The sequence below is a fragment of the Zootermopsis nevadensis genome, unplaced genomic scaffold, assembly GCF_977971745.1.
Source record: "Zootermopsis nevadensis isolate Lab colony 2312 unplaced genomic scaffold, Znev_1.0 Znev_ptg000024l, whole genome shotgun sequence".
NCBI classification, from domain to species: Eukaryota; Metazoa; Arthropoda; class Insecta; order Blattodea; family Termopsidae; genus Zootermopsis; species Zootermopsis nevadensis.
In genome coordinates this window covers 9,905,370-9,931,496 of record NW_028259156.1, presented here as the reverse complement: position 1 = coordinate 9,931,496, position 26,127 = coordinate 9,905,370, and the positions used below count along the sequence as shown (strand labels likewise).

The 26,127-nt window shown below is 35.4% G+C and overlaps 2 protein-coding genes across 4 annotated transcripts; both read left to right on the top strand.

The window, feature by feature from the left end:
* Positions 1 to 7,943: 7,943 nt before the first annotated feature.
* Positions 7,944 to 15,152, top strand: Desat1 (Desaturase 1). 2 transcript variants are annotated; one of them, XM_022083398.2, is made up of 6 exons: positions 7,944 to 8,103; positions 10,330 to 10,580; positions 10,725 to 10,855; positions 11,867 to 12,072; positions 12,164 to 12,349; positions 12,954 to 15,152. In XM_022083398.2, exons 2-6 carry the CDS (start codon positions 10,352 to 10,354, stop codon positions 13,270 to 13,272), a joined length of 1,071 nt encoding a protein of 356 aa, XP_021939090.1. In that variant the 5' UTR covers positions 7,944 to 8,103; positions 10,330 to 10,351; the 3' UTR covers positions 13,273 to 15,152. The 2 variants fall into 2 exon arrangements, with proteins under 2 accessions (XP_021939090.1, XP_021939091.1); XM_022083399.2 differs by lacking the exon at positions 7,944 to 8,103 and adding an exon at positions 8,839 to 9,703.
* Positions 15,153 to 16,063: 911 nt separating this feature from the next.
* Positions 16,064 to 25,966, top strand: LOC110839305 (uncharacterized). Of its 2 annotated transcripts, XM_022083395.2 has the most exons (6): positions 16,066 to 16,830; positions 20,122 to 21,162; positions 21,985 to 22,011; positions 22,181 to 22,207; positions 24,204 to 24,382; positions 24,850 to 25,966. In XM_022083395.2, exons 1-6 carry the CDS (start codon positions 16,281 to 16,283, stop codon positions 24,991 to 24,993), a joined length of 1,968 nt encoding a protein of 655 aa, XP_021939087.2. In that variant the 5' UTR covers positions 16,066 to 16,280; the 3' UTR covers positions 24,994 to 25,966. The 2 variants fall into 2 exon arrangements, with proteins under 2 accessions (XP_021939089.2, XP_021939087.2); XM_022083397.2 differs by lacking the exon at positions 21,985 to 22,011 and having other exon boundaries at positions 16,064 to 16,830.
* The last annotated feature ends 161 nt before the right edge of the window (positions 25,967 to 26,127 follow it).

Genomic DNA, 26,127 nt, shown 5'->3' with positions numbered 1-26,127 from the left:
TAAAGCATTTTAATAATGCAAGAAAAGACGGTGAACAATTCCATTACTTTTGACACCAATGACTAAATGCGGACAGACTATAATGAGTGAATTGTAAGGCTAAACGAAAAATGGCCATACCACACTTTACCACTCATACAGGAACCACTGTATTAAACATAATTATGACCTAGTGTGCATAAAACTGCTCGAGGTCTTCGTCAGTGTTACAACGGAACGGTGTGAGACAGCACAAACTGGCAGAGTGCATTAATAACATCAAATACGTTGTGAATTATTGTTTGAAGCACACTACCTTGAAACCTCATAGACTACACGCAGAGACTGCACGTAACATACAATGTGATTTTTTGTACTACTAAAGTTTTTGTTTGAAACTGTTTCTACCTATATAAGATACATCCATTTGTATGTTGGTGAGAGTGCGGATGTTTAGACACAAGCAGAATATTTTACTTTCAGATTGTTACATGATGCTGTAAATCGCCATGACTAATTACTTATATGGGTACAAAAGTAGCCAAGTTTCACTCCTATCATCTTCTAATATAAAATAAGCAAACAAACAAACTATTAACACTATGAATGACACTATTGATAAAAGCGTTTCGAACTCAAGAGGTCATCATCAGTGGCAACAGGGAATTAAGTTACCACTGATGATTACCTCTTGAGTTCGCGTTTGGCTCTAGTGTCATTCATAGTGTTAATAGTTTGTTTGTTTGCTTATTTTATATTCTAATACACTACACGGTATGCAAAGTTTTAAGACTATCATCTCCTCTAAAGACCCTCCTCCATGGGGTCAGTTATACTAAATACGATTTTAAGTACCATTTTGGGTTTTGTTGCACTGCACACTGAAGGACAGTAATTAGTTATTCCTACTAAAATCATCATGTATTTGACGTCTGCCAAACTATGAATGATCAATTACTCCTTTGACATTGCAGAAATCACGTTACGTGGAGTTCTCACTATAAAAAGTCAAGGAACTTCTGGCCCAAATAGTTTCTGAAATATGTTTACGTATTTTTAAGCGATACACCAACAGGGATAAAAGTAACTGTCAGCATTATCTCACTCGTATTATTTTAAACCAACTTAAATTTGGTGTTGAGAAATATAGTGTATATAAATATATTGGGAAATACCCGTACATTTTTAAATGAATAGATAGTTTATGTTCACTTACGTGGACTTCATCGAAGACGAGCATATATAAAGTAAGTTGTAATATCAGCCCGAAAATTACCTGTTGATAAAAAACAGAAGCATAGATTTGGAAAATATGATATTTGCGTGCTTCAGCACTAGATTTCCGTTATCTTTTGTTTGTGAATACAAATGCCACATTTAACGCATTGTATTCTCATGGTCGACATATTGCATGGAGCGGTATTTGACTAATATCGGAAGAACTCTACCATGAAGGAGACCAACTAACATGTCACTCCCTTTCTCTTTTCGTTAAACTGGAACAAATGGAAAAGTTCATTGATTAGAACTACATAACGTTTTCGAATATCCCCTTTCTTGTTTAGTTTACCTTCAGTCTTGTTCCTTAACAGAAGACAGAAAGCCATTATTCCGAAGCCAGAATCATCGAATACTGTTCAGGACTCAGTTTTGCCACCGCAGGATCTACGAACACATATAGGGAATGTGAGTAAACTTTGCCTGGCTCACATTCCTTAGAGACTTGGATTTCGTTGCTGTTCACCGTATCAAAATTTAAGTAGAAATATGTTACCTCAATCAGCTCTGTGTATATATTATACAGTAATTTTTATGCGATAATTGAGCTTTGTATAAAGGATAGATTATGTTTGAATGACATGAATAAAAAATACGACATTTAATGCTGATTCCCAATACGAAATTCAGTCCATAATCGACCAATACATTTGAATATCAAATTTGTGATGGTAAATCTAGCGTCTATTTTACGCACTTTCTCTAAAGCAGTCTGAAAACCAGTCTTTCAAATCCTTAAGTTTCAAACTTGTATTACCATACATTTGAAAAAGAAATATTTTGTTGCCTTGTTGTGAGGCTTTCTTATGCGTTAGTAACAAAGCCTTTGCAATAATAAATATACTCTTCTGTAGGTAGTCCACAATGCAGTACGGTACTAAACCGCAAATTTGCTATTTGTTATTTCTGTAGGACAGTGAATATCTATGAAGTCTATGTCTAATACCAGTTACCAAGATCACGACAGCCTCCTCCAGTTCCCTATATACCTTATAATCTTCATCATATATATCATATATTTGCAGTTAAAAGAATTACATTAAATGGTCTAAGAATATATTTACGTGTGCATTACAGCTTATTAATTTTTCAAGAAAGCCTATTATTCAGTTAGGAGGTTAAGTTTTATACAATATTCCCAATTAATTCGGTAGTATCATGAAAATAATTAAGTTAATAAAATGTGTTTAAATGAAAATTACAGCAAAGTCCGCATAGGTAAACATATATTTGATTCATTTCCTATTCGGAATGGCCTGGAACATGTAGATGCTTTTTAACCATTGCCTTTCAGATTTTCTTTAGATACGTTATCAGGAAGTTCAGAGAGAGAGAGAGAGAGAGAGAGAGAGAGAGAGAGAGAAGAAGAAGAAGAGGAGCTTTAAAGGCCTGACGTGCCTTTTACGGCACGTCATTGGTATACGTAGTTGAATCTCTGCACTTAGGACACGGCGCACATCGCATTATATAAAATGGCATTGTCATTATGGTATTAGGCTCTAATCCATAGAAGCAATGTCAGTGTTGTCTAGAAGGACGACCCTATAAATTACTTGTTTGTTTTTTTATTTAGGCATTTTATGCAATTAAACACTTTTATTTTGTTTTCTTGTGCAACTTTTGAGTTTTGCTGAAGCAACAAATTAATTAGCTTTGTTTTGAATAAGGAAAAACATATGTTCCAAACAGTTGGTTCCTTATTTACAAGCTTCTCTTCTGAATCCTGCTTTAGATGCAGTATTCAAGTCGTATTTTCTTAGCTCAGAAACCTTTCAATGAAACTGCTGTTCATTTATTGGTAATACATTTTGTAATTTAAATGAGAAAACGAATTCAAATACATAGCGGACCTCTGGCCATAGCAGTAGACAGCAAAACAATGATAAAGGTACGGGACCCAGTGTTGGGTTGCCTCGTAATGCTGCAGCTGATTACAAGAATGAATCTTCTCCCATAGAAGACTAGAAATTCTTTCTTGCATAGTTCTTGGTCACATTATTGTTGGAGGAATGAAATCTTGCAAGCAACCAGCAGCAGCCTGTCACCGAAGGGAGTCACTAGTGAAGAGATGAACGTTTTCTAAGCTCGTGTTTTCTGTACGGGGGCGCAAGAATAGATGGCCCTGCTCGACGATCAGCCCTATACATGAAGATTTCTGTCTTCTGGGTTGTTGCGCTGTGTAGTTTGGTCGATGTTCCTCGCCCTGATGACGGAGGAAGTATGACCTCTGAAACGTTGGTTAACATCGACCAGATTACACAGCGCAACAACCCAGAAGACAGAAATCGTCATACTCATCGCCCTGAAGACGGAGGCAGTATGACCTCTGAAACGTTGGTAAACATCGACCAGACTACACAGCGCAACAACCCAGGGGACAGAAATCTTCATACTCACCGCCGTGAAAACCTCAAATCTTACAGCCCTATAAATCTTTTTGTCTCAAGGGACTGTTTGTTCATATTTTAATATTATGCTGAAAATGCAACCGCCCCAGTGCCAGGTACAGAGAAAAGTAGAAGAAAGATGGTTTGTGTAAGCTGAGAAGCCTATGCTGTTTGGCAGTACATTTTGCTGTGAGCTAATATCCAGATTAATGGCGAATGTAAAGTCATGAATCGGGACGCGTCTTACTGACGAACACTTATACGGATTCATGATAATCAAACAACAGAAATGAATTTGATACTGACACATCATACTGTACGATTATGCAAGTAAAATCAGTAACAAATACCACACAAACAACTTTTTTGCCAAGAAAAATTCAGTAATATATGAACCTTTTTGTAGCAATAACACCATTAATACACTTCTGTTACCTTAAAATAAATTACATTTATTTACAACTTTGCGGCCCTCAGATCGTTAACCAAGGGTAAATTTTGTTTTGGGTGTGGAAAAGGTTGCTTTAGTCGGAAGGCCGGATGTTAGGAACGCTAGGTGTTGATAGGGATAATATTAAAATGGATCTCAAATCCATGCGGTGTGAGAAGTGGACTGGATTTATCTACCTCACTACGGGATTCAGTGACGGACTTATGGTAGACCCAATGAATTTTCGAGTTCTTTAGATCTCAGGAAATTTTTTGCCTATCTGAGTGACTGTCTTATTCTCAAGAAGATTTTTTTCGATGGACGTAGTCCAAATTGTTACATTCACGCGAATATTACATTGTGTGGGAAGTTAGCCCTGTTGTCTCAAAAACACGAAACAGACCTTGAACATTGGTACCTCATATGACAACGAGTATCAATGCGAAGGTCGTAAAGACACTAGAAATCACGCAACTGGCACATGGAAGATTTTCCTTCATACTCCATGATTATATTGATGGAAGCCTGACATCTGATTAATGTATGTAGACCTCTGAGAACTGCAATACTGTAAAATAATAAACTAATACGAGCAAAGAATATTCTTTAAAATAAAAAAGTCCTTTTTAGATTTGTGTTAATTTTAAAACTGCTACTTATAATCGTTATATGTATGTTATGCATATTAGGCCTATTTATACTTTTACTGTATCATCCTATGTACATTTGCTCGTGAAAAGTTTACGAACTTTACAAAAACATACAGTGTTCAGGTTGTGCTGGCTGGACGATAAAAGAGAGGCTCCGAATTTTACCTCTGCAGAGACTGAAGAATATTTCACACGAGGTCTACGTTAAACCCTAATACGCAATGTAATTTTTACATAGATCTATAGAGAAATATGTCAGTGGGAAGGGAATACGAGTTAAGATTTATTTAAAATACTTGCTGAAAACACATCCGGAATGAACAACAATTAGGATTCCTCTCGGGTCAGAGTTGTCGCCGTGAAAGCGTCAGATGATATACATATCATGAAATGAAGTTGAAATAAAATTAGCGTAGGCTATGTTTCTAATTCTTATATTGTCAGTTGTTTTATATGGTTCATAAGGTATCTTGTTTTCAGGAAAGACCATAGATTAAAAGTTCTGATGATGATCTCTTGAGGTTGAAACGCGTATGGTACTAGTGTTTTTTTTTGACGTAAATCCGTCTATACGGAAGGGTCATTCGGCAAAACGGCGTTAGAAAATTGTATAAGATCCATACCAACAATGCCTAAATATGCACCGACAATGGTCAGCTTTTATATGAACTCCTGCGTGCATAACAATGCAAGAAAAAGGATTCGAATTTCTAACACACGCCTGCAACAATATTGGCTGAGTATGCCATAAAGCTCTTTTCTCATTTATTATGCATGCTGTATAATTGCCTGAATAAACCGTATTGCAATCCACTCCTTTACCTAAGAAACTAATTGTTACGTCATCTGTTTATTCGGCATTGTTGTGTTTCATTACTGCCGTCAACAATCCGCTTTCGTTATTGCGGAAAGAGCTGAGCTGTGAATCGCTTGTAGAAGAAGTGCGTCGTAGAGTAGATAATATTGTGCTGTTAAAAACGTTTTAGAATATCAAAAGTATATAAGAATTATTAAGAAATCTGTGATACTGCCCTCCGGTCTCTCCATTTTAGTGCCGGTGGACATCGTGGTCTCTTACAATTGAACAAAGTTTGAGGTAAGGGATAATGGCGCGTAGCACTTCAAGCTACTGCTGCGTTTGTGTGTTGCGTCATACTAGGTGGAGATAATACGATGGATGACATTGAAGCTAATGCATAATATATGAGACAGTACAGAAAACGTAAAAAAATAAGAAGTATTATATAAAGTACCTGAAGTTCCCCCCCCCCAAAAAAAATACCAAACACTAATGCTGAACGTAAGAGGGAATATAGAAATCGCAAGAAGCAAGTTAATGCTTCCACATCATTAGCAAGTACAAACAATGACTTAATCAAACTATTTACTCAATTGTAAACCATGTATAAACGGAATGGTTCCACTGTCAATTTTTATAGTGCTAATAGTTTGTTTGTTTGCTTATTTTATACGAAAATAACCTGTTTAAGAAAATATTAGTGCCTCATAAGGATCAAATAAATGGACAATTTAGAATACTAAGCAATTTTGTAATTTTTACAGGTCTCCAAGTATTGTTAAAACAGTGAATTCTAGGACTATGATGGTATGAAGATATGGCTGGGGTTGAAGAGTCAAGGTATGCATTCAAAATTTTGGCTACGAAATCTGAGATGATGGGAACTTTGGTATTAGCGTTGTTTTTATCGATTTATTTGTAGCTTATTTAACAGCACTGTCAGCAAATCAGGCTATATAGCGTCGGATGATGAATTAGAAAGTTTGTGGAAGAAGTGGTAGTGACCTAATTAAAAATGCATTAAATTAATTTGTGGTATTTGCCAAGATGGAATGAGAAAAACCACGAAAAACCTAAATCATAATAGTCTGTTTCTGGGCCATGGGGAACTTTAGAAATTAAACAGAAGCTCTATGCCTCTACGGTGGGTGTAGAACTTTCGAGTTCTACTGTCATAAAGCTTTTGGTGATAATTAAAAGTTTATTGCCTCATTTTAGAAACAGTATTATGTATATTGAATTTTAAATGCTACAGAAGGAAAGGAAGATTGTGGAATATACGAGAGTGGGGTGGGTTCCGAGAAATACATCGTTGGGCGGCGGAAGTTCGAAAACCGCGTTTTAATTTAAATAAATATCCGGATACTTTCATTCGATTGCCGTTTTCGATTAAAAATAGGAATTAAACAATCGAATGATTCTTTACGTCATTTTCCACAATCGAATAAATATTCGATACATTTTTTAATAAATATTCGTTTTTTTGGATAAGTATTCGATAGTAAGAACCATTCGATTATGAAAATCACTTGAGTGTTCTTGTATGATACATCCGAATGGTTTAAACTAAGTAAGGGTGTGAGACAGGGATGTATTCTCTCTCCATAACTTTTCAACTTATATAGTGAGTCCATATTTAGAGAAGCAGGTCTTGATGGAATGGCAACAGGCATTCGTATTGCAGGAAGAACTATCAACAATCTACGATTTGCAGACGATACAACTCTACTGTCTACTGACGAAGAAATAGAAGTGGTTAATAGCTTTATTTTATTAGGTACTATAATTAATAGTAATGGTGATTAAGCCTGACTGTTCCCTTGAGGCCACGATCTGCAAATTAAGACTAAAGTACTTTGGTCATATCATGCGAGCCGACAACAGTCTAGAAAAATCTATAATGCTTTGAAAAGAGGAAGGTAGTAGGCGTAGAGGAAGACCTAGGATGAGATGGATTGATGGAGTCATGGAAGTCTACGGAAAGACCCTGGAAGAACTGAGGACAGTTACTAGAGACAGAAGAGGATGGAGGGATTTTGTTCATAATGTCACTAGGGATCGACCCCGACTCGATGGTACCTGAACTGAATGTACGTTCCCAGCACCTCTAGAGTAAAGTTGCGTAAGACTGTCTTACGTTTCTTTGCTAATTTAACAGATGGTCGAAGTTCGTTACAGAAGGTATGATTCGTGCCCACGTACTAGCGAAAGAGCGTTTAGTCCAAGGTACACATCACAAGCACTTAATAGGTTATGTAGGTGTGCAGACTCGTAACTAACTTGTCTCTGTAAAGGTTAGGTTTGCGAAGAGGCAGTGGCGCGTGGTCCGTGGATCACGCCACCAGTAATGACGGTTCGGTGGGGGCACCGGCTGGTCACATGACTCAGGGACTGTGATCGCGCGATGTACACGTGAACGAGAACCCTTTCGGTTGCTAGTCAGTTCATAGTATAAAACGAAGCCGTTGATGTGTTGTACTCATTTCACTAAGGAAGCGTTTTATGGTTGGTTACACAAAGTGTTTTTATCTTTACCAAACCTGTGATAGTGTATTAGTTTGTGTGTAGTGTATTTGAAAGGTGAGCATTTACTTTATTTAAAACTGTTAGTGTTGAATTTGATAAGAGTGTTTTAAAATGTTTGATATATTTGTGCAATCGAAAAGAACCTTTATTACATACGTTCTCCACTACAAATATCGATTGCTTACGATCGATCATGTTTCAAGATGTTCTACCACTTATCGTAAATTATTTGGGGAAGCTGTTAAAATATAAAATTTTGCATACATATCCCTTTTGCAACAAGTGTTCCTATTAAATATTGAACATCTAGGCCTAGTACAACGATAATGAACGGGAAATGTTGAAATATTCAAATGTGGGTTTCTGTTGAAAATTTACAAATTTAATAAACTTGCAGTTGTAGAGAGTAGGGGAGGAGAACATGCAGTTTTCGGAGAAGTTCTAATCGTTATTTGTTACAGTTCAGGTGTATTCGGCTGTCTTTATTTGTCTATAAAAACAAGTAGAGTTATAACGGACGATTTTACGCTATTGAAGCCCCCGTATAAGCTGTTGACACCTTTGTTTCAAAGGAATGTAAGATATTGATGCTCCCCATTCGCTGATCGCCATCCGTAAAATTTCCTGCTTTCGTTAAAACTACTTTAAGTCTGCGAGGTGATGCTACTAACCGACTACATATTTAATTTTATATGGGAATCACAAATGAGCAGTGTACTTCCTGTGTGTAAGAGATTAAAGTCTGTAGAATTACATTAAACAACTGCGATATTTCCTGCTTAGTTTGGGAACACAGGAAGTGAAATTCTGCCACACGCACTTTCACTTCCTCGTGGGGACAAAATTATACAAAAGTAGCTACTTGCTGTACCTGGTAAAAATCGTTCGGTCTCATCAGACAGAAATATTGCAGCGACTTTAATATTTTTTGTGAACATAAGATTGCCTGGCTTGCCCTGACCCTGACACCTTTCGCACGCGATCAGTCTGATGTGTATGACACACAAATCATTATCACGAGTGCTTACTACAGCCATAATAATTCATTAGGACAGAAAAAGAAGAAAGAATAATTTATTTTTTGTCTTTCGTACTAGTACTAAATGTTATACTACCGTCACGCCTATTATGACATAGAAAATAAGATTTTCCAAACCCCTTCAGGCAGGGTTTTAACCCAGGACACAGCCACATACTGTTTTCTCCTCTTCGAAATTTCGATCCAAGAATCGTGTACAATATTGACGCATATCCCCAAACGGAAACCATAGAACAAGACAATATAATTTTTTAAACGCTGACCTCGCACAGTATTGTTGAAGGTTAATGTCAAACTTCATTATATGAACAACATTATGTTTGGCGCGGAGCTTCGTGACTGGCTAGAAAGATCACACCATTGGATCACCTGATGCTATCCTACCCAACTGTATTGCGTCACAAACGAGAAGATCGATATCAAGGAGGTTTTAAATTTAGTATAACATATCCCGGCTAGGAAGAAGTGAACGAGTTTGTGTTAAAATGTAAACCAGGTGGAGGGTGTATATACCACAAAATTTCACTTTATTTTAATGTGAAGACTTCGAATAATACTTTTGAAAAATAATAGTACTACTCTCTCGTGGGGCAGCTTTACTACACTAACGTGAAGGTTAGACAATTTGTTTAATCACATTTGGGGTTGTGAAAACGTTGTGCAGTGGTTCAGAACTACACTGTATTTTATTGTGTTAACATTATAAATATGGTCGAAAAATAATGAATTGCCGTGTGCCTGTGAGGAGGAAGATTATTGACCTTTGAGCTGTCAGCTGTCAATAATTGTGATATAAACAAGGTTATTGTAAGATAATAACCAAAATTGTAACAGTAATGGTGAGCAGTAACATCAGTCTTTTTCTGTGAAAACCTACTGACGCTATTTTATCTAAAACCGATCCGATTTTTAATGTGTTTTGAACGTTAATTATTTTCATTAAATGCCCTACTAGTGGCATTCAATTTTTGCAATTTTTTTTAGTTACATTGGATCAAGTTATACATAATCTTTAATCTGACTGTCAGTATTCTTTAGACTAAAACAATTGCTTTTTTTAACATGTTAGGTTATTCAGAAAAACTTCACATCATACACACGTTCATCAAGAACTAGGTATGTAAGCGCACTAGCATTGTATGTCCTGGCAAGAATTGTCATTGTGTAAATTGAATTCTTCCAAGAATTTATTTTTAAAGTGACTGTAAATCATGCCTGTGAACCGTATCCTTTATTTCCAGATTAATTGGTGCCACACCTGACATGGCTCCAAATATAACAAGTTCTCCAACAGGAGTGCTGTTTGAGGATGATATTGTTGAGACTGTAGCAGTACCATCTATTGAATCTAAAAATGATGCAAAGCCACCTGAAAAGTACAGGAGACAAATTGTGTGGAGAAATGTCATCCTTTTTGCATATTTGCATCTGGCTGCAGTTTATGGAGCTTACCTGATGTTGACTTCAGCTAAAATAATTACATCAATATGGGGTGTGTACTATAGTAGATTTTATGAGATGTATTGCTTAAATCAAATTTAGTTTGTTTTAAAATTTTAATATAAATTGAATGGCGGAAACTGTTACAACAGTGCTTTACTATTGCTCTGATAGTTAAATATGTTTCTGTTTGCAGCAATCCTTTTGTACCAAGCAGGTGGTCTAGGTATCACGGCTGGGGCACATCGACTATGGGCACACCGTGCTTACAAAGCAAAATGGCCATTGAGACTCATTCTCATGCTATTCAATACTCTAGCATTTCAGGTAAATAACAGATATTTAGAAAATAAACTTGAAGTGCTTCATAACTTAAAATTCTCACCTACTGTCAGAGTGAGTATTTCATGAAGATATGCATCTGTCTCCATAATCAGCGCTGAAGATGGAGAAATTATGTTTCTCCAAAACATTGGCATCTATAAACCAGTCAGCATGGGGTCAGCCCAGAAGCATATTGCCATCTTCACCACTGAAAATGTGAAATGTCACATGTTTTTAATTAATTTTCTTTTGTGTTGATTCAAGAACATCTAGATCAAGGGTTCCTGTGGGCTACAGCTAATATTTTGAACTATTGCAACAACATTTTATATGTGTTAAAATTTAAAAAAAAAATGTAAATATTTTTCTGTAGTAAGATGGTTCTGAATGTTTTTGTGCAAGTTACATTACCATGTAAAGCCATTCCAAAATTAGATTTGCAAAAATTCTTTTGCTTTTATTGGAATTGAGAAATTGTTGTCAAAACCATGAAACTAATTGACCAGTGATGAAAACAAATTACATCCGAATGCTTTAACAGTTCAGAAAACTGAAAACTTTTTTAAATTCGAAAAGTATCACTCAGGGGCACAGTAAAATGTATGGTTACGGGGAATTAACCTCCTTCTGTTCCCCTCCTTTACAGTGTATTTAATGAAGATGGAAAATAACCTTATAATCTTCACAGCACTTCCTTGATATCTGACAGTTAATGTTGCTTCAAAACTGCTGCAAATATAATTTATTTTCGTAATAATTGAAAGCTCTAAAATTTCCTGGTTATGGCAGACTAGAGTAGATTAGATTTGATGGATTGTAACATGAAGTAATAATTGGCTTATGATCTGTGGATTGTTTAGTCTGCTCCCAATAATCTGCAGGACAGCAGATAATTTCTTGTTAGTGTTAAATAAGAGAGAGTACCTAGAAATGAAAACAATTTAGATTATATTTCCATTGTATAGAAAACAAAACTATGGTGGTATAATGTGAAACAAAATTTTTATTTTGCAGAATCATGTACATGAATGGGCTCGTGATCACAGGGTGCACCACAAATTCAGTGAAACTGATGCTGATCCTCATGATGCAAGGCGTGGTTTCTTCTTTTCTCATGTTGGCTGGCTGCTTGTGCGCAAGCACCCTGATGTTAAGGAAAAAGGAAAAGGAATTGACATGTCAGACCTCGATACTGACCCACTGCTCATGTTTCAGAAAAAGTGAGTATCAGATAGCAATCCGCACCTTATTCTTACTCGGCTGTTCACGGTAGAAGATGCATTACAGCTACGCGCTGCTTCGTCATTACAGGTACTATCTGATCATGATGCCGATACTCTGCTTCCTGATACCAACAATGGTTCCTGTGTATCTGTGGGGAGAATCTTGGACAAATGCCTGGTTTGTCGTGGCCATGTTTCGGTACACGTTCACGCTCAACATGACATGGCTTGTAAATAGTGCTGCACATATGTGGGGAAGTCAACCTTATGACAAGTAAGTTTCAGAATTAATCCTTTTTTCCCCCCTATTTTACCATCTGTGGTCTTGGGTCAGACATGTAGCATGCACGAAGGAAACATATTTGAAAAAGAAAAAAATATTCTGGTTGGGAAACTATATGGAAGGAGGCTATTTGATAAACAACATTGTAGATGGGAGGATAATATTCATCTGTATCTAAATAAGGTAACTATGTGGGTATAAAGTTGAGACCAGTGATTGACGTATTTCATGTCGGTAACGAGCCACAAAGTTTTGTTGTAACATACCATTTTATCAATATCTCAGTACTTATTGGCTGATGATGCATGATCCCAATTTCATTGTCACTTTTCAACTTGGACTGTCATGAACTGTTGAAGGATTTAACATTTTGAAAAGAAAGAACGTAATAACTCTTTGTCCTTGATGCAATACCATAAGGACATAGATAGTTTTCCTGCAAATGTATGTTAATGGTTACATGTAGCATGCAACTGCGTATGTTTCTGAACATAACTTTGTTCTGCATAGATAAGAATTACAAGTCTGCTGGTTGTATGTGCGCCATTCAGAAAATTGTTGGTGTTTTTTGATTAGTTCTTTCTTTTTCTTTCAGATACATCAATCCAGCAGAAAATTTGAGCGTGGCCGTATTGGCACTTGGTGAAGGATGGCATAATTATCATCACGTGTTTCCGTGGGATTACAAAACTGCCGAACTAGGCAACTACCGTGCCAACCTGACGACCGCATTCATCGACTTCTTCTCGCGCATCGGATGGGCGTACGATCTGAAGACCGTGCCGATGTCTATGGTGAAGAGGCGGGTTGAACGCACGGGAGACGGCAGTCACGAAGTCTGGGGCTGGGGCGACAAAGACATGAGTCAAGACGATATGGATCAAGCACAAGTCATAAACAACAAATCTAAATAAAATACAACTTAAGATTTGAACTTGACGTAGTGCGGTTGAATAACGCAGAATTATTGATGAATGATGAACACTGTATTAGTTGTAGTGATGACTGATGTTTATATTTGGGCAGAGCCCGAGATGTGTTTGTTGATATATCAGGCTGGTCCTTTCATTTCACACTTTTAAGGGACATTTTTTAAGGACTGCTTGCGTAGCCAAGCACTTAAGCCTGCCAGCTTTCACATTCAACATTCCTCCTGTAATGTGAGGAACAGAAACAAATGGTGTAGTGTTGTGTCTTATGGGCATTTGTGTTACCGTTAATAATTGTCAATATTGCAGAAATAAAATACACTTGCAGATACATTGCATCTTAATGCAAAGTTTTGTTCGCTGTGGGATGTCACAGGAGGATGTAAGTGATCTTAAAGATATACACCTTATTGTATGTATCAGTGCATAACTTTTGGACGTTGAATAAACTAAAACTAAAAGTACATTCCATATATGTCTCATTTGTATGGGGGGAGGGGGGACTACTGAGATGTGATGTAACGTAATATTAAGGTGTCCTGGTGTTTCCTCTTCGTGAAATTGAATTCCAATGTTACGGCGTTAAAATTCATTCCAGATCGTGACTTAATTTTGAGCGCTGATACATAACAATAGTTATCAGTGTAATGAATGTTGTATATAATATGTTGCCTATCTGAGTATGTGTATATTGTGATCATTTCATGCCATTTTCAAAGAATTCCTTCATTTTACCTGTTTCATATTGTCATTATTATATAAAATTTAAAAATACATCTGTGGAACTTCGTTCATAAATATATGTATGGTCAAAAACTACATTTATGTCTACTTTGTGTTAATTTAGACTGTAGTTATGTGTTTATGTAAACATTTGTGCTTATTTTCGTAACATGTTTGACAAATTTAAAGGCTTCAAAATTGTTTTACGTATTCAAGAAATTCTTCAGATTACAAGTTAAATATTTTTTATTACTGATAAGCCAGTTGGGTGATCAGATATGATTGCTTTTGGCAATACATGACTCAGAATGTGTAACTGATTGGTGTTAATTTACAGGTGTTGATACATTTCATTATTTTGAATTGGAGAATAACAGTAATATGTTAGGTCCATGGAAGTTTGGCTGAAGAAATTTTCAGAAAAATTCTGAACATTATGAAGTGTATATATTTATTATTATGATGTACTGTGGGGCCATACAAAATCTGGTTGCAGCAGCGGTGGCTTTGGCCGAGAAGTGACAGCTTTGTGTTTTAAATCTCTATTATCTATAGAACAGTGATGTTTACATAATTTATTTTGTTATCTAATGACCTAGAAGTTGCTCAAGAAGTAAAGTAATATACAAATATTTAGTTGATATATTGTTAAGATAGTTTGATGGCTACCTTTGTGGTAGATGAATGAATAGTGCAGCTGGCAAGTTAAATTATGGAAGAAAATTGCTGTAATGATGTTGGCTGGCATATAACATAAAACAAGGCTCTTTTGGTGAAAATTCTCAACTGCATACATCCATGCACACTCAAACATTTACACTGCTCTCTTTCTTTGTTACTGGAATATGTGGTGATGGGACATGTTTCCATCTTGTGTATTAGAGTTGTGTGAATGCATATGCCTTAATTTATTGTCTCTTATGTTGTAATATTCTTTCATGTTGAAGTCCATTAAATAACTTAAAATAATCAAAAGTTTATTACTTTTAATTAAGTTAATTACGTCATGAAGTTGTTCATTTACATCTAGATGTATTCTGTTTTGGGTGTACAACATTTTATGTGCAACAGTGTGTGAGAAATTACTGAAGCTGTGATATTTTTGTAGAATGATGTGTAACCTAATAAATGTTTAATGGTCATGGATGATATTTCTGTTCCTATATCGCAGATTTTTCCATATAGCTGGATTAGGACCAGAACTCTGTATTTACAGTTCAATTGATTTTCAGAATGCAATGCGAAATTACATTATTTGCACTGATATAATGTAGAATCATAAATCCTTTAGAAGTACTGATTTTAGATTTGCTGTGGCAGTTGTGGAACTAAAAGCAAAATACACTAACATTGGCAAGGCAGGTACAAAAAGGCTTGCTTATATTAAAAATATATACTAAAATTTAATAGTGTAACAATTTTATAAGAAGGCTTCAATTGTAGGTCATTTACATATACATGATGCCCTTTCTTGATAACTTTTATTTTTATATGTCTTGTCATCCAGGGCATATCTACAAAGAATGTGTCTGGATCATTCTTTCTCAGCTTTTCCCATTTGAATTTAAGCCAGTGAACTACCTCTAATTCATCATTAATTTTTTATTTTTTCATTATTACTTTACTGACATGGGTCAAGTCAAGAAATTGGTTGATTTATTTTGATGATAATACAAGGATTGTTTTTACAGTCAAATTATGGTGTAAAACAGAACAGTCAAATGACGTGACAGCAAATATTCCCTCTATTTTGACTAAATGTTGCCTTCATTGAAAATTTTGATTCTTAACAATAATTTTAAAAAAATGTCAACAGTGTATTCGCAAGACAGCAGTATTCACATTGTATTTTAGCAATATACTTTTACGAGTTATCCCAAATCCTCTAATTTATGAAAAAATGGAATGTAATATATATTGAGAGAGAGAGAGAGCAGTGATTTTTCTTTATCGACTGAGCATCGCTACCAGTGTGATGCCTCTATCATTCGATGGTAGATTGCAGCACAGTGAGCATGCTAAATGCACTGAGATAACAACAATTAGTGACTAGCGCATCGGTACGTAGGTGATTTTGGTATCAACTGTGGAAGATACAATCTGTGGGTGTTGCGTGATTTGGTATTGTAGACAACCTACCTTGTTATTGACTGAGGTTTTTTGTGTTGCTCTGTGAAGTGTAACGTATGTTTTACGCTGAGGAAATAATGTGATATTAATATAGTGTCACCGATGTGAGAGACTTTGAACTATAACTATTGTTTGGTCGTATGAATATGAGAATGTTCATAGAGGTTTTTGTTTTGTGTTTGTTGGCACAATCCCAATTTTGTATTTCAATTGCTGTACAGCCAGCACCGACTGAAAGAGGCATCGTGCCTCACAGTTCGAATATACTTGCTCTCATAAATGATGCCAGGAAATGTGGGGCCTATGCCGGTACATCAGATTTAAACGACTTAACAGCATGTGATAGGCCTGTTCAGGTTGCATCTGACCCAAAGGAGTACATCGATTATAGCCTGGTTTTGTGTATGGTTTTGTATGATGCCGTCCAACGTGTCTGTAAAACAAAACAAAACTTTACCAATTTAAAACAAAATGTTAGTGATAATTTCTGTGATATTATGACGAAAACATTTCCAGAACGTTCCTCTGAGAAATCGGACTGGGTCTCACTTCTTAGGGGCAAATTTGAAAATAGTGATACTTGTAAACAAGAATGTATACAGGGAAAGTTGATCAACCCAATATGTGATTCTATATTGGCGGCAAACATATTCACAATGGAAAAGCAAAAGCCCCCTACCATTAGAGCAGGTGAGTTTTGTCTTAATTTGGTTATTTATTAGGATGCCAAAATGTGATTACTACACTTGTGTCCACCTCTTCCCATATCCTGCCTGCTACATGCCCTTATGATGCCCAGCCCCCTTTATCATTTCATGACATTTTAGGGTAGAGCATTCATATTAACCATGTTAGCCCAGTGAACACTTTGAAAAATGAAAAGTAAGAGGTGTACCATTATGGTTCAGTAGTATGCTATTGCACTTTAACATAGCAGAACTAATCAGATAAAATGCGTCATTAGCCGGCCCCAACCAACCCTTCACAGATGCTGTTAGCTGGCTTGTTCAGGCATACATTCTCCATATGTTTGCTGAGGCACAATTAGAAGAGACATTATATAGTGTGGACTTGCAAGCTATGATCTTTGCACAAACTTTGACTGCTATTATGCAAGTTGTTTGTGTGATGGTATTTTACGTAGCTCACAATATCATGTTTCTCATGATTTTAAATGCATAATCTCTGTTGTACATATGTCCTGTTTTTACTTGTGCATAAAGGAAGATAAAGTATGGTGTATGTACTCAATTGCTAAAATTGTCATGACCACCACTGATTTCATTTCTTTATAGTTTTGTTTGGTTTGGTGGTAAGTTTTTGCATGTATGAAACTTGAAAGGAGGCATGTTGGTGGAGCTCTGGTGACTGATGGCTGATAGATCTATTTCACTATCATTTTATCAGGTTGAAAAGGAATAGGTGTTATATTAGGCTGTGATAATTGTCCCTTTGTTTCTGATATTTTATACTAATTTTTAGATATACCATATACATTGTCAGTACTGTGACCTGTTTTAAAGTTAAGAGAACACAATTTATAGGTTTTTAAAGCAGGAATGCTGAGTATCTCACTTATATTGAAAAGTTGTAAGAATATTGAAATGGTTGTGACTTTGCATGTGAGAGGAGCATCATGTGGTTAATTTGACATGATTCACTTTATAATGTTAGTAGGGTACTGATATGAAAAAGTCTCACTTTTGACAGCCTTTTGCACCTACTGTCAACAGAAAGATCTTGTTTATATTATTACAAAAAAACTGAATCATTTAAGGTGTCTGGTTGCAGAGCCAAGCTTTGTTACTTCTTTCGTTTCCTTTACTGACACATTTTGTGAACATTTTTTTGATGTAAATATGTCTATACAGAAGGGTCATTCGGCAAAAAACATAACGAAGATGTGTAATGAAGTTGGGTAAGATCCACATCAACAATGTGTGAATATGGACTGACAACAAAGGTCAGCTTTTATATGAACTCCTGCGTGCATTGTTATGTTACCTAAGAAACTAATTGTTACGTCATATGTTTACTCGGCATTGTTGTGTTACATTACTGCTGTCAACAATCTGCTTTCGTTATTGCGGAAGGAGCTGAGCTATGAATCGCTTGTAGAAGAAGTGTGTCGTAGACTAGATAATTTTGTGCTGTTAAAAACGTTTTAGAATATCACAAGTACTTATCTTATATAAGAATTATTACATTACAGAGACGTATTTACGTCAGATTCTCCGGAACTGTGGTTCCACTGTCAACTTTTATTGATGATATGTTACTTTTAAATTTTGTCATATTTGAATATTTGCTGAACATTAAAATATAATAGTTACCATAGACTACTGCATTGTTGTCTTGTGAAGTTACACATTTATGCCACTTCCTGCCTTCCAGCCAGTAACTGCCAAACTTTAGCTGAGGCTATCAATTAGTCTTTATGTAAGTAACACACCCACTCATGCACACACAGATATAGTTACATACTCACACAATCTCTTGTACTCTCTGTTTTTTAAACACTTTGAGACTTGTACAGAGAAGTTTTCTGTGGCTAATTTCTAATATATCTTCTTGATCCAAAAAGTTTAATAATTTTTGCTACTGCTTATTTTGAAATGACAGTTTTTTTGTGCTAGACATCTCAGTGACTGTCATGGCAAATGTTCTAGTGTAGGCTGTTTTTTGTCCACTTTCTCTTTAGTAAGTGCACTGTGTTTTTAATGGGTATTCTCCCCAAAGTAACTGAGTAAGACTGACTTATTAATTTTATGAATGCCTATTATGCTTGGATTGTGAGCCCTGGAAACTTATGAAAAAACTTTCTGTTACACTTTCTAGTGGAACCACATATTGTCTTGCATTTTAAATACAGTATATAAAAATTTAACTTGCACTCATCAAATTTGGTATTAATTACAACTGGTGAATGAAACCAATGAATTATTTACATATGGCCAAAATGTTTCCATACAACACACATATGTATATATGTGTGTGTGTGTATATATATATATCAGAAATTACAGTTACTAAATATTTTTCAAAAAGTATTGTTGTTGTGATGTGGCAATTGAATTTCTTATTTAATTGAATAAAAATTTCCTTGGATATTATCCATTGTCTAGTAAATGTAAAACGACGTTTCGGAGATGGGACTCTATCTCCGTCTTCAGGTTCCTACACAGTCCCATCTCCGAAACGTCGTTTTACGTTTTATATTTACTAGACGATGGATAATATCCAAGGAAATTTTTATTCAATTGACTCTTCACCATTGTCAAGAAGTTTTAGATTTGATATTCTTATTTAATGTTAAGATTTTGGCAAATTTCTTAATTGTTGACTTCATATAAACTCTTATGTAAATTCTCTTGCTTTTTTGAATGTTTATGTTGTGTTGATAGGAGTTATTGAGTCATGTGTTGCATAGTATTGGGATCTGGCAGAATTTATACCATTTTCTCTGTGTAATGCATGACATTTTAGAACATGCAAAATGTGAACTCTGTGTAGTTATTAAAAGTAAAAAAAGTGAGAAAATACTTTACATGAAGATGGTATTGTGTTTGATATTTGCAGATATTTTAACTTGAAAGTCTCTATTGCCCTGAAGTAGGAAGTCTTTATAAAATGTATGAGAAGACTTTCAAATTCGAAGCCCACTTCTGTCTTCCACCCCACTCCACCAAAGTACTAAACCTACCTCAGAAACCTGCCAAACATGTCACAGAGTTTGGTTTTATGCTTACTGGAACTCTGGAAATAGTATTATTTTATATAGTATTCTTAATATTGTTGATTTTGAACCTACATTTGTCTCAGAATTGGTTTTGTTGGAGTAATAAGGAGTAGGGATGATTTAGCATTGTTCAGTAAGAAAAAAGTAATGATGGGAAATTTACTGAGGGGAGTTTTTTATGTACCTGTAAACTAAGTTTGTTCCAATGTTTGTATGTACTTGAAATTAGTAATTTGTTCTAGGTAATCCTGGTTCCCTCATGAATTTACTGGACCCTGGAATAGGCAAGGATATAAATACTAAGAAACACAAATTCTTAAAGGTAACTTCTGTATCTCCTGAGGTAAATGATAGAAGTCCAAAGATAGATGTTGAAGGTGTTCATAACATTTCTGAAGCACATGCTACACAAGATAATGTTGTAAACATGTTGCATACCACATATAACCAAACAAGTGAAGTAACGCAGCAATCTGATATACACGGTCATGTTACAGAACAGCCACATATCTCAAATAATAATAAATATGATTATACATCTTCAGAAGGTGATATACAAGATACTGTTATAAAACAAGCAGATAAGAAAAAAACATCACATGATGCACCACACCAGGGTTCTGGAAGTGGAATGCCATATGGTGCAAACCAGGTTTATGTCAAAAATACTAAAGCCCCCCCTGGTGCAACAGGCCAAGCTTCAGGAGGTGCTGTGGCAAACTTTATAAAACAGGCAAATCCCACAAATATGAACATCCCATCTGATGATGCAAAACACCAATATTCAGGAAATGGAGTGCCAGATGGTACAAAACAGGAAAATACCACAAATAGAAACAACTCCTCTGCTAAGGGTGCAACTAACCAAGCTTCTGGAGGTGGTGTGCCAAAAGTTGGAAAACAGACACTCACCACAGATAGGAGCAACTCATCTGATGATAAAGTACCCCAAAGTCCAGGAGGTGATGCAAAAGAAGTTACAAAAGAAGCACATCTCACAAATGAGATAACCCTGTCTGATGATGCAACACACAATAAAGAGAAAAATAAAAAACCAGGAGCTGGAAAACATGAAGACAGCTCAGGAATAGCATTCTCAGCTGATTCAAAAAGCAATAGATCTGAACAGAACTCAGCTGATGATGATACTGTGTACTTAGAAAAACAAAACGATGATGGTAATGAAGATTCTGTTGTGCCCACTAAAATGAACACTCTAGGTTCAGATATGATTGATCATGATGATGTTGATCAAGATGACAGTATAAATGCAGATATTCCAGGTGAGTGTTAAAACATATTGCTTATAATAAGAATAAATCTTTGTAGGGTATTTTTTGCATGCTTATGCAATAATGTATAATGGTAAATATTGATTCAGAACTTCAATTTGTGACACTGAATTTTTAAAGTGTACCAAGCTCTGGTAATCAGTGAAGTAATAGTTCTAACCCTTTAAAGCCTAATGGTAACTATATGTTACTAACAGGTAGCAATTCTACATTTTGCCCACAAAACACGTTTATCAGTTTCTTATAAATGTCAGTATAGATAGCTGTTCATTTCTGTAAACATCATTTCCTTTGACTATTTTATTCTTGTAATGGTTATGGATAATGTTCTCTTTGAAGTAAGGACTGAATGTTTAAATATTAATAAGATGATCTGTGGCTTCAGAGGGCTAAGGAAAGGGAAATTGATGTATGGTCTCAGGAGTGTTGTCCAGGTTGTGTATTTTCATAACAGAAGTTATTAATAATAAACTCAACACATACCCTTTTCTGCCATTAAAGTGGAGTTCTTTTCACAGCATCGTAACAGGAGACTTGTTTGTAATGAATATATATTTTGTGTTAAGTCTAATCTAAACTATGTCAATAGTGATGGTATTTTGTATTTGTTAAATACTGTTTTAAGAATTCTGTATTGTTTTTGTTTGTACTCCACAGACCAAAGGGTGAGCTAAAACTGGTAATGGTATATAAAGTGCACAGTGGAGTGGACTATCCCTTGGGGAAACTGTGTGCTATGTGATCTGTATGTATTTTGGTGCTATAAATTATTTGGCAAGATAAAGTGATCATAATTTTTTCTTTTTCCCCCAGGTACTTCTTCTGGCAAAGAAAATGTTGGTAAGGACAATAATGTTGTGTTTGTTAAGTGTGTGCCATTGTTATTCATGTAGGAGGTAATTGAAATTTTTTTGTCAAGTTTATCTTCTGACAAGAATATTAATATAATATTTTTTAAGAAAGTGTAATTATTGTTCATGCAGGACTTAATTGTTTTATTTTCTTCTAGGTATTTCTTTTGACAAAGAAGATATTGGTAAGGACATATCATGTTTGTTTACCATATGTAATTATATACATGAAGTTTAGCTTAATGTAACAATATAAATGCCACTTTGTAATTTTGACTGTCCAGTCCTGAGTCATTTATATTTTTTTTTCAGTTTTTCCAGGTTCATAACAACTTTGTTCCCTGTTATTATGAATTAGCTATAATTATCCCAACATCTTTTGCCACTACATAAACTCTGCAGTTGATGCAGTATTTTTACATAACTTCTAACTCAAGGTGTGGGAGCACAAAACTTACATGACTTTATAGAATAACAAAATGGTCATAATAAATTCAGTAAAATGTAATTTTGAAAGTGTAAGGAGCCTCAAATCAAACCAGTAGATTCCATGATGAGGTATAATTAGACATCATGTAGAGTGGAATTGTTTGTAGTATATTGTGTATGGAATAACATTAGTCTGTCTGTGCAGATCTGATCTGTACCACAGGAAGTTATTATTTTCTCAAACGAGCATGAAATTAATGCATAATTGAGAAGACATGTCTGCATGTTTTATCTTCAGAAATGCTGAATAGATATTAGTGACATTTTGAAAATTGAAATACATTAAGAACTGAATTTTATTTTGGTCCACATTAGTATATTTTAATCACTGTGTTGGACAAAGGTTAATTTGAACTTCATGAAATTTCTCAAAATTTGCTAAATGTACAAAAATGGATATGAAATACACAGTACAGGTGTCATCAAGATCTGTACATTTTATTTAAAAATTTCTTCAGTCTGGTTGTAGATGTACTACAAGGACACTTACTTTAGTCTGTGCACTATATCTGTACTCTTGATTAGTTTTGAGCAATATAATTTATGACTATGCTGTGCAGTACAGGTGGGACTTGGTGTACGCTGCTTCAATTTATGCCCGCTTCACTTTTGCGCCTCTCATAGATCACGATTGGAGGGGGTAATGAGTCATGACTCTGCCCAACTTCCTAGACACAGATGGTCCTGACATTGTAATAAAACTGTAATACTAAATGATAAACTATGGCCTAAAATTTAAATAATTAAACAAAAACGGAATATAAAATGCGACGAGATGTGTGTCATGCCTTCAATTTAGCACCATCAACAGAGGAAAGTGAAGCTGACTCTGCAATGCCGGTTAGGACACTAACAGTGAAATCAATGCAAGAGGCTATTGCTCTTATTAATAAGGGATGTGAGATCTTCCGTAGCTACGACCCCAACTGGGAGCGGAGCTCAACCGTTAAGAGAGGAATTAAGACAGTTCTACAGCCATACTACAACTTACTATCAGAAAAGAAGAAAACCAAACAGACATCTAATCTATCATTTTTAAAGTAGTAAATTTTATTTCTTTTTCTTAAACATTATACAATTTTCAATATGTAAATTTCATAAAATAAAACATTTTTTAAGTATTACTGAAAATGAAGATATCCGTCTTCTGGGTTATTGCGCTGCACAGCGCAATAACCCAGAAGACAGATATCTTCATACTCACCGCTGTGAGAACCTCAAGTCTTACATTACTGAAAATCTTGGACCAGAACCTAATGTATTTACATATGTTCCCATTATATTTTTGCCTCAATTTATGCCAGAAATCTCAGGAACCTAACCCCGGCGTAAACCGAGTCCTACCTGTATTTGTACTGTTGATTAGATTTGGATCTGTGTGGAAAGCATATGTACTCCTAATTGGAATTCATATTCTTTGTACTCACAGAATTGATGTTATAAACAACTGCAATAAGTCTTTTTAGTTTAACCATGTAAATATGTCATGATCAGTTCTTCTCTGAACGTGTTATTTTACACTTAATTTTTCTTGTTATTTCTGTAAGCCTTGAAGCAGAGCTGAAGAGTTTTTATGCTTCATTATAATGATTTGACTTGAATTTCTTTATACTGGTTTTATGTTACTAATTCTTATTTATTTCATGTTTCGTCAAAGCCCAGAAAGGAACTTATGTTTTATTTGTGTTCCAGTTGTAACAAATGAAAAAATCCTGATAAACACTGAGAATCGCCAAGAAGCAACAGGGAATCATAATACTGCACAGTTTAACCAGTTAGGGGATACACAAGACTCTCATTTTTATGCCTATTTTATGACAATGGTGGTAATATGCATCATTGGGTATTTGTTATTCCACAATAAGCAAAAGGTATGTAATTTGGAGGTTATTCATGCTTATTTGTATGGTAGATCTGGCTAGACTTCTATTTGTTAAAATGATGAGTAACATAAAGATTGAGCACCTACACATGCTTTGTGTAAGTTTGTGAGATTCTTGCAAGTAGCATTGTACATGTACTCTTAAATATGGAAATTTGCATGTAGTTTCTCTGTATTACACACCTCATTCTCCTCATTTTATTCACTAACAATATATAGCACTACAAAATACAGCGTCTGTTGATCAGAAGAGTCTCCTGTAAGATTCTAATTATATATATTTCATAAAAGTGTGGAAACTTGTACATTTCAAAATTTCTTTCCTGAGTAACTGTTTCTTATAAAAATGCAAAGTGAATGTTCGGTGCCTTTGAATATTTTATTGTATGCAGTTCTGTACAGCAAATTACAATCTCCAGTATAAATTCTGAGATTGTATTAATTGTTATTTTACAGATTCTTGCTCTGGCTTTGGAAGGCAGGTCACGAAGGGGCACTAGAAGACGTCCAAATACTTCAGGGTACAGGAAATTGGACAGTAACCTAGAAGAAGCGGTTACCTCAAAATGCAGTACTTCAGTTACACATGTTATTTACTGAATGGAACATTCTTGTTATTCTTTTAACATGGGTAATGTAGTTCTGCCAAAGTCTTTTTTGTTTGTGTTAGCACTTAAAGTGCATTTATTTCAGTTTCATCTTATTTTGTAATACAGGGTGATTCAAAAAGGACTTTACAACTTTGAAAGTGTATAGAAATTTATTCAGAAGGCTTACAGAATCGGTTGAGGTGTCATTTTGTAGCAAAACAAATCAACAGTCATTTTGGTTCGATGTGATTGCCATTGGTGATACTGCAGACATCCCACCTGAAATCAACTTCTTGCCAAACATGATCCAGCATATCTGGTGTCACTTCTGCAATTGTGGCGGTGATTCGAGCTTTGAGCTCAGTGAGATTGGCAGGTAAGGGTGGAACATACACATGATCTTTAATGAAATCCCATAAGAAAAAATCGAGAGGTGTCAAATCTGGAGAACGAGGTGGCCATGCTATCGACCCTGTTAGACCTATCCACCGACCTGGGAAATGGTTATTGAGGAAATCCCGGACTTCTGAGGTAGTGAGGTGGTGTGCCGTCTTGCTGGAAGTGAATGCGTCCTTTTTGGCCATCTTCGTCTAACTGTGGTATGAGAAAATTTTCGAGCCATTTTCAAATGCACTGCCACTTGCGCTAGCGGTGACGGAATTCGGTACTACAGCACAACGTGAGTCAAACTTGATTTGTTTTGCTACAAAATGACACCTCAACCGATTCTGTAAGCCTTCTGAATAAATTTCTATACACTTTCAAAGTTGTAAAGTCCTTTTTGAATCACCTGGTATTATTCTGCAGAAATTTTGTGCCTCAAGCATTGTTTGCTGTTGTGACCAACAGAAATGCGCTATAAAATTACATGTTTTGTATTAATTTGTTTTTGTTTGAAGAGAATTATAACTTCTATTCTGTACTGAGAATAACCAGTTGAGTTTAGTTGTAAAATTTTAATTAAAACATTAGAGTTCTGTGCATTTGTACCTTGAGTCATTTTTAATGTCTCTTTGTAAGTAACTTTCTCCACATGATATTTTCTTTTAAATTCTTGAAGATGTACTTCTCAGAAGTTGTTTTCTCTGAGTCTCATCTTCTTTCTCATAACACTTTGTTCTTTGAATATTGTGTTGGGGACTTG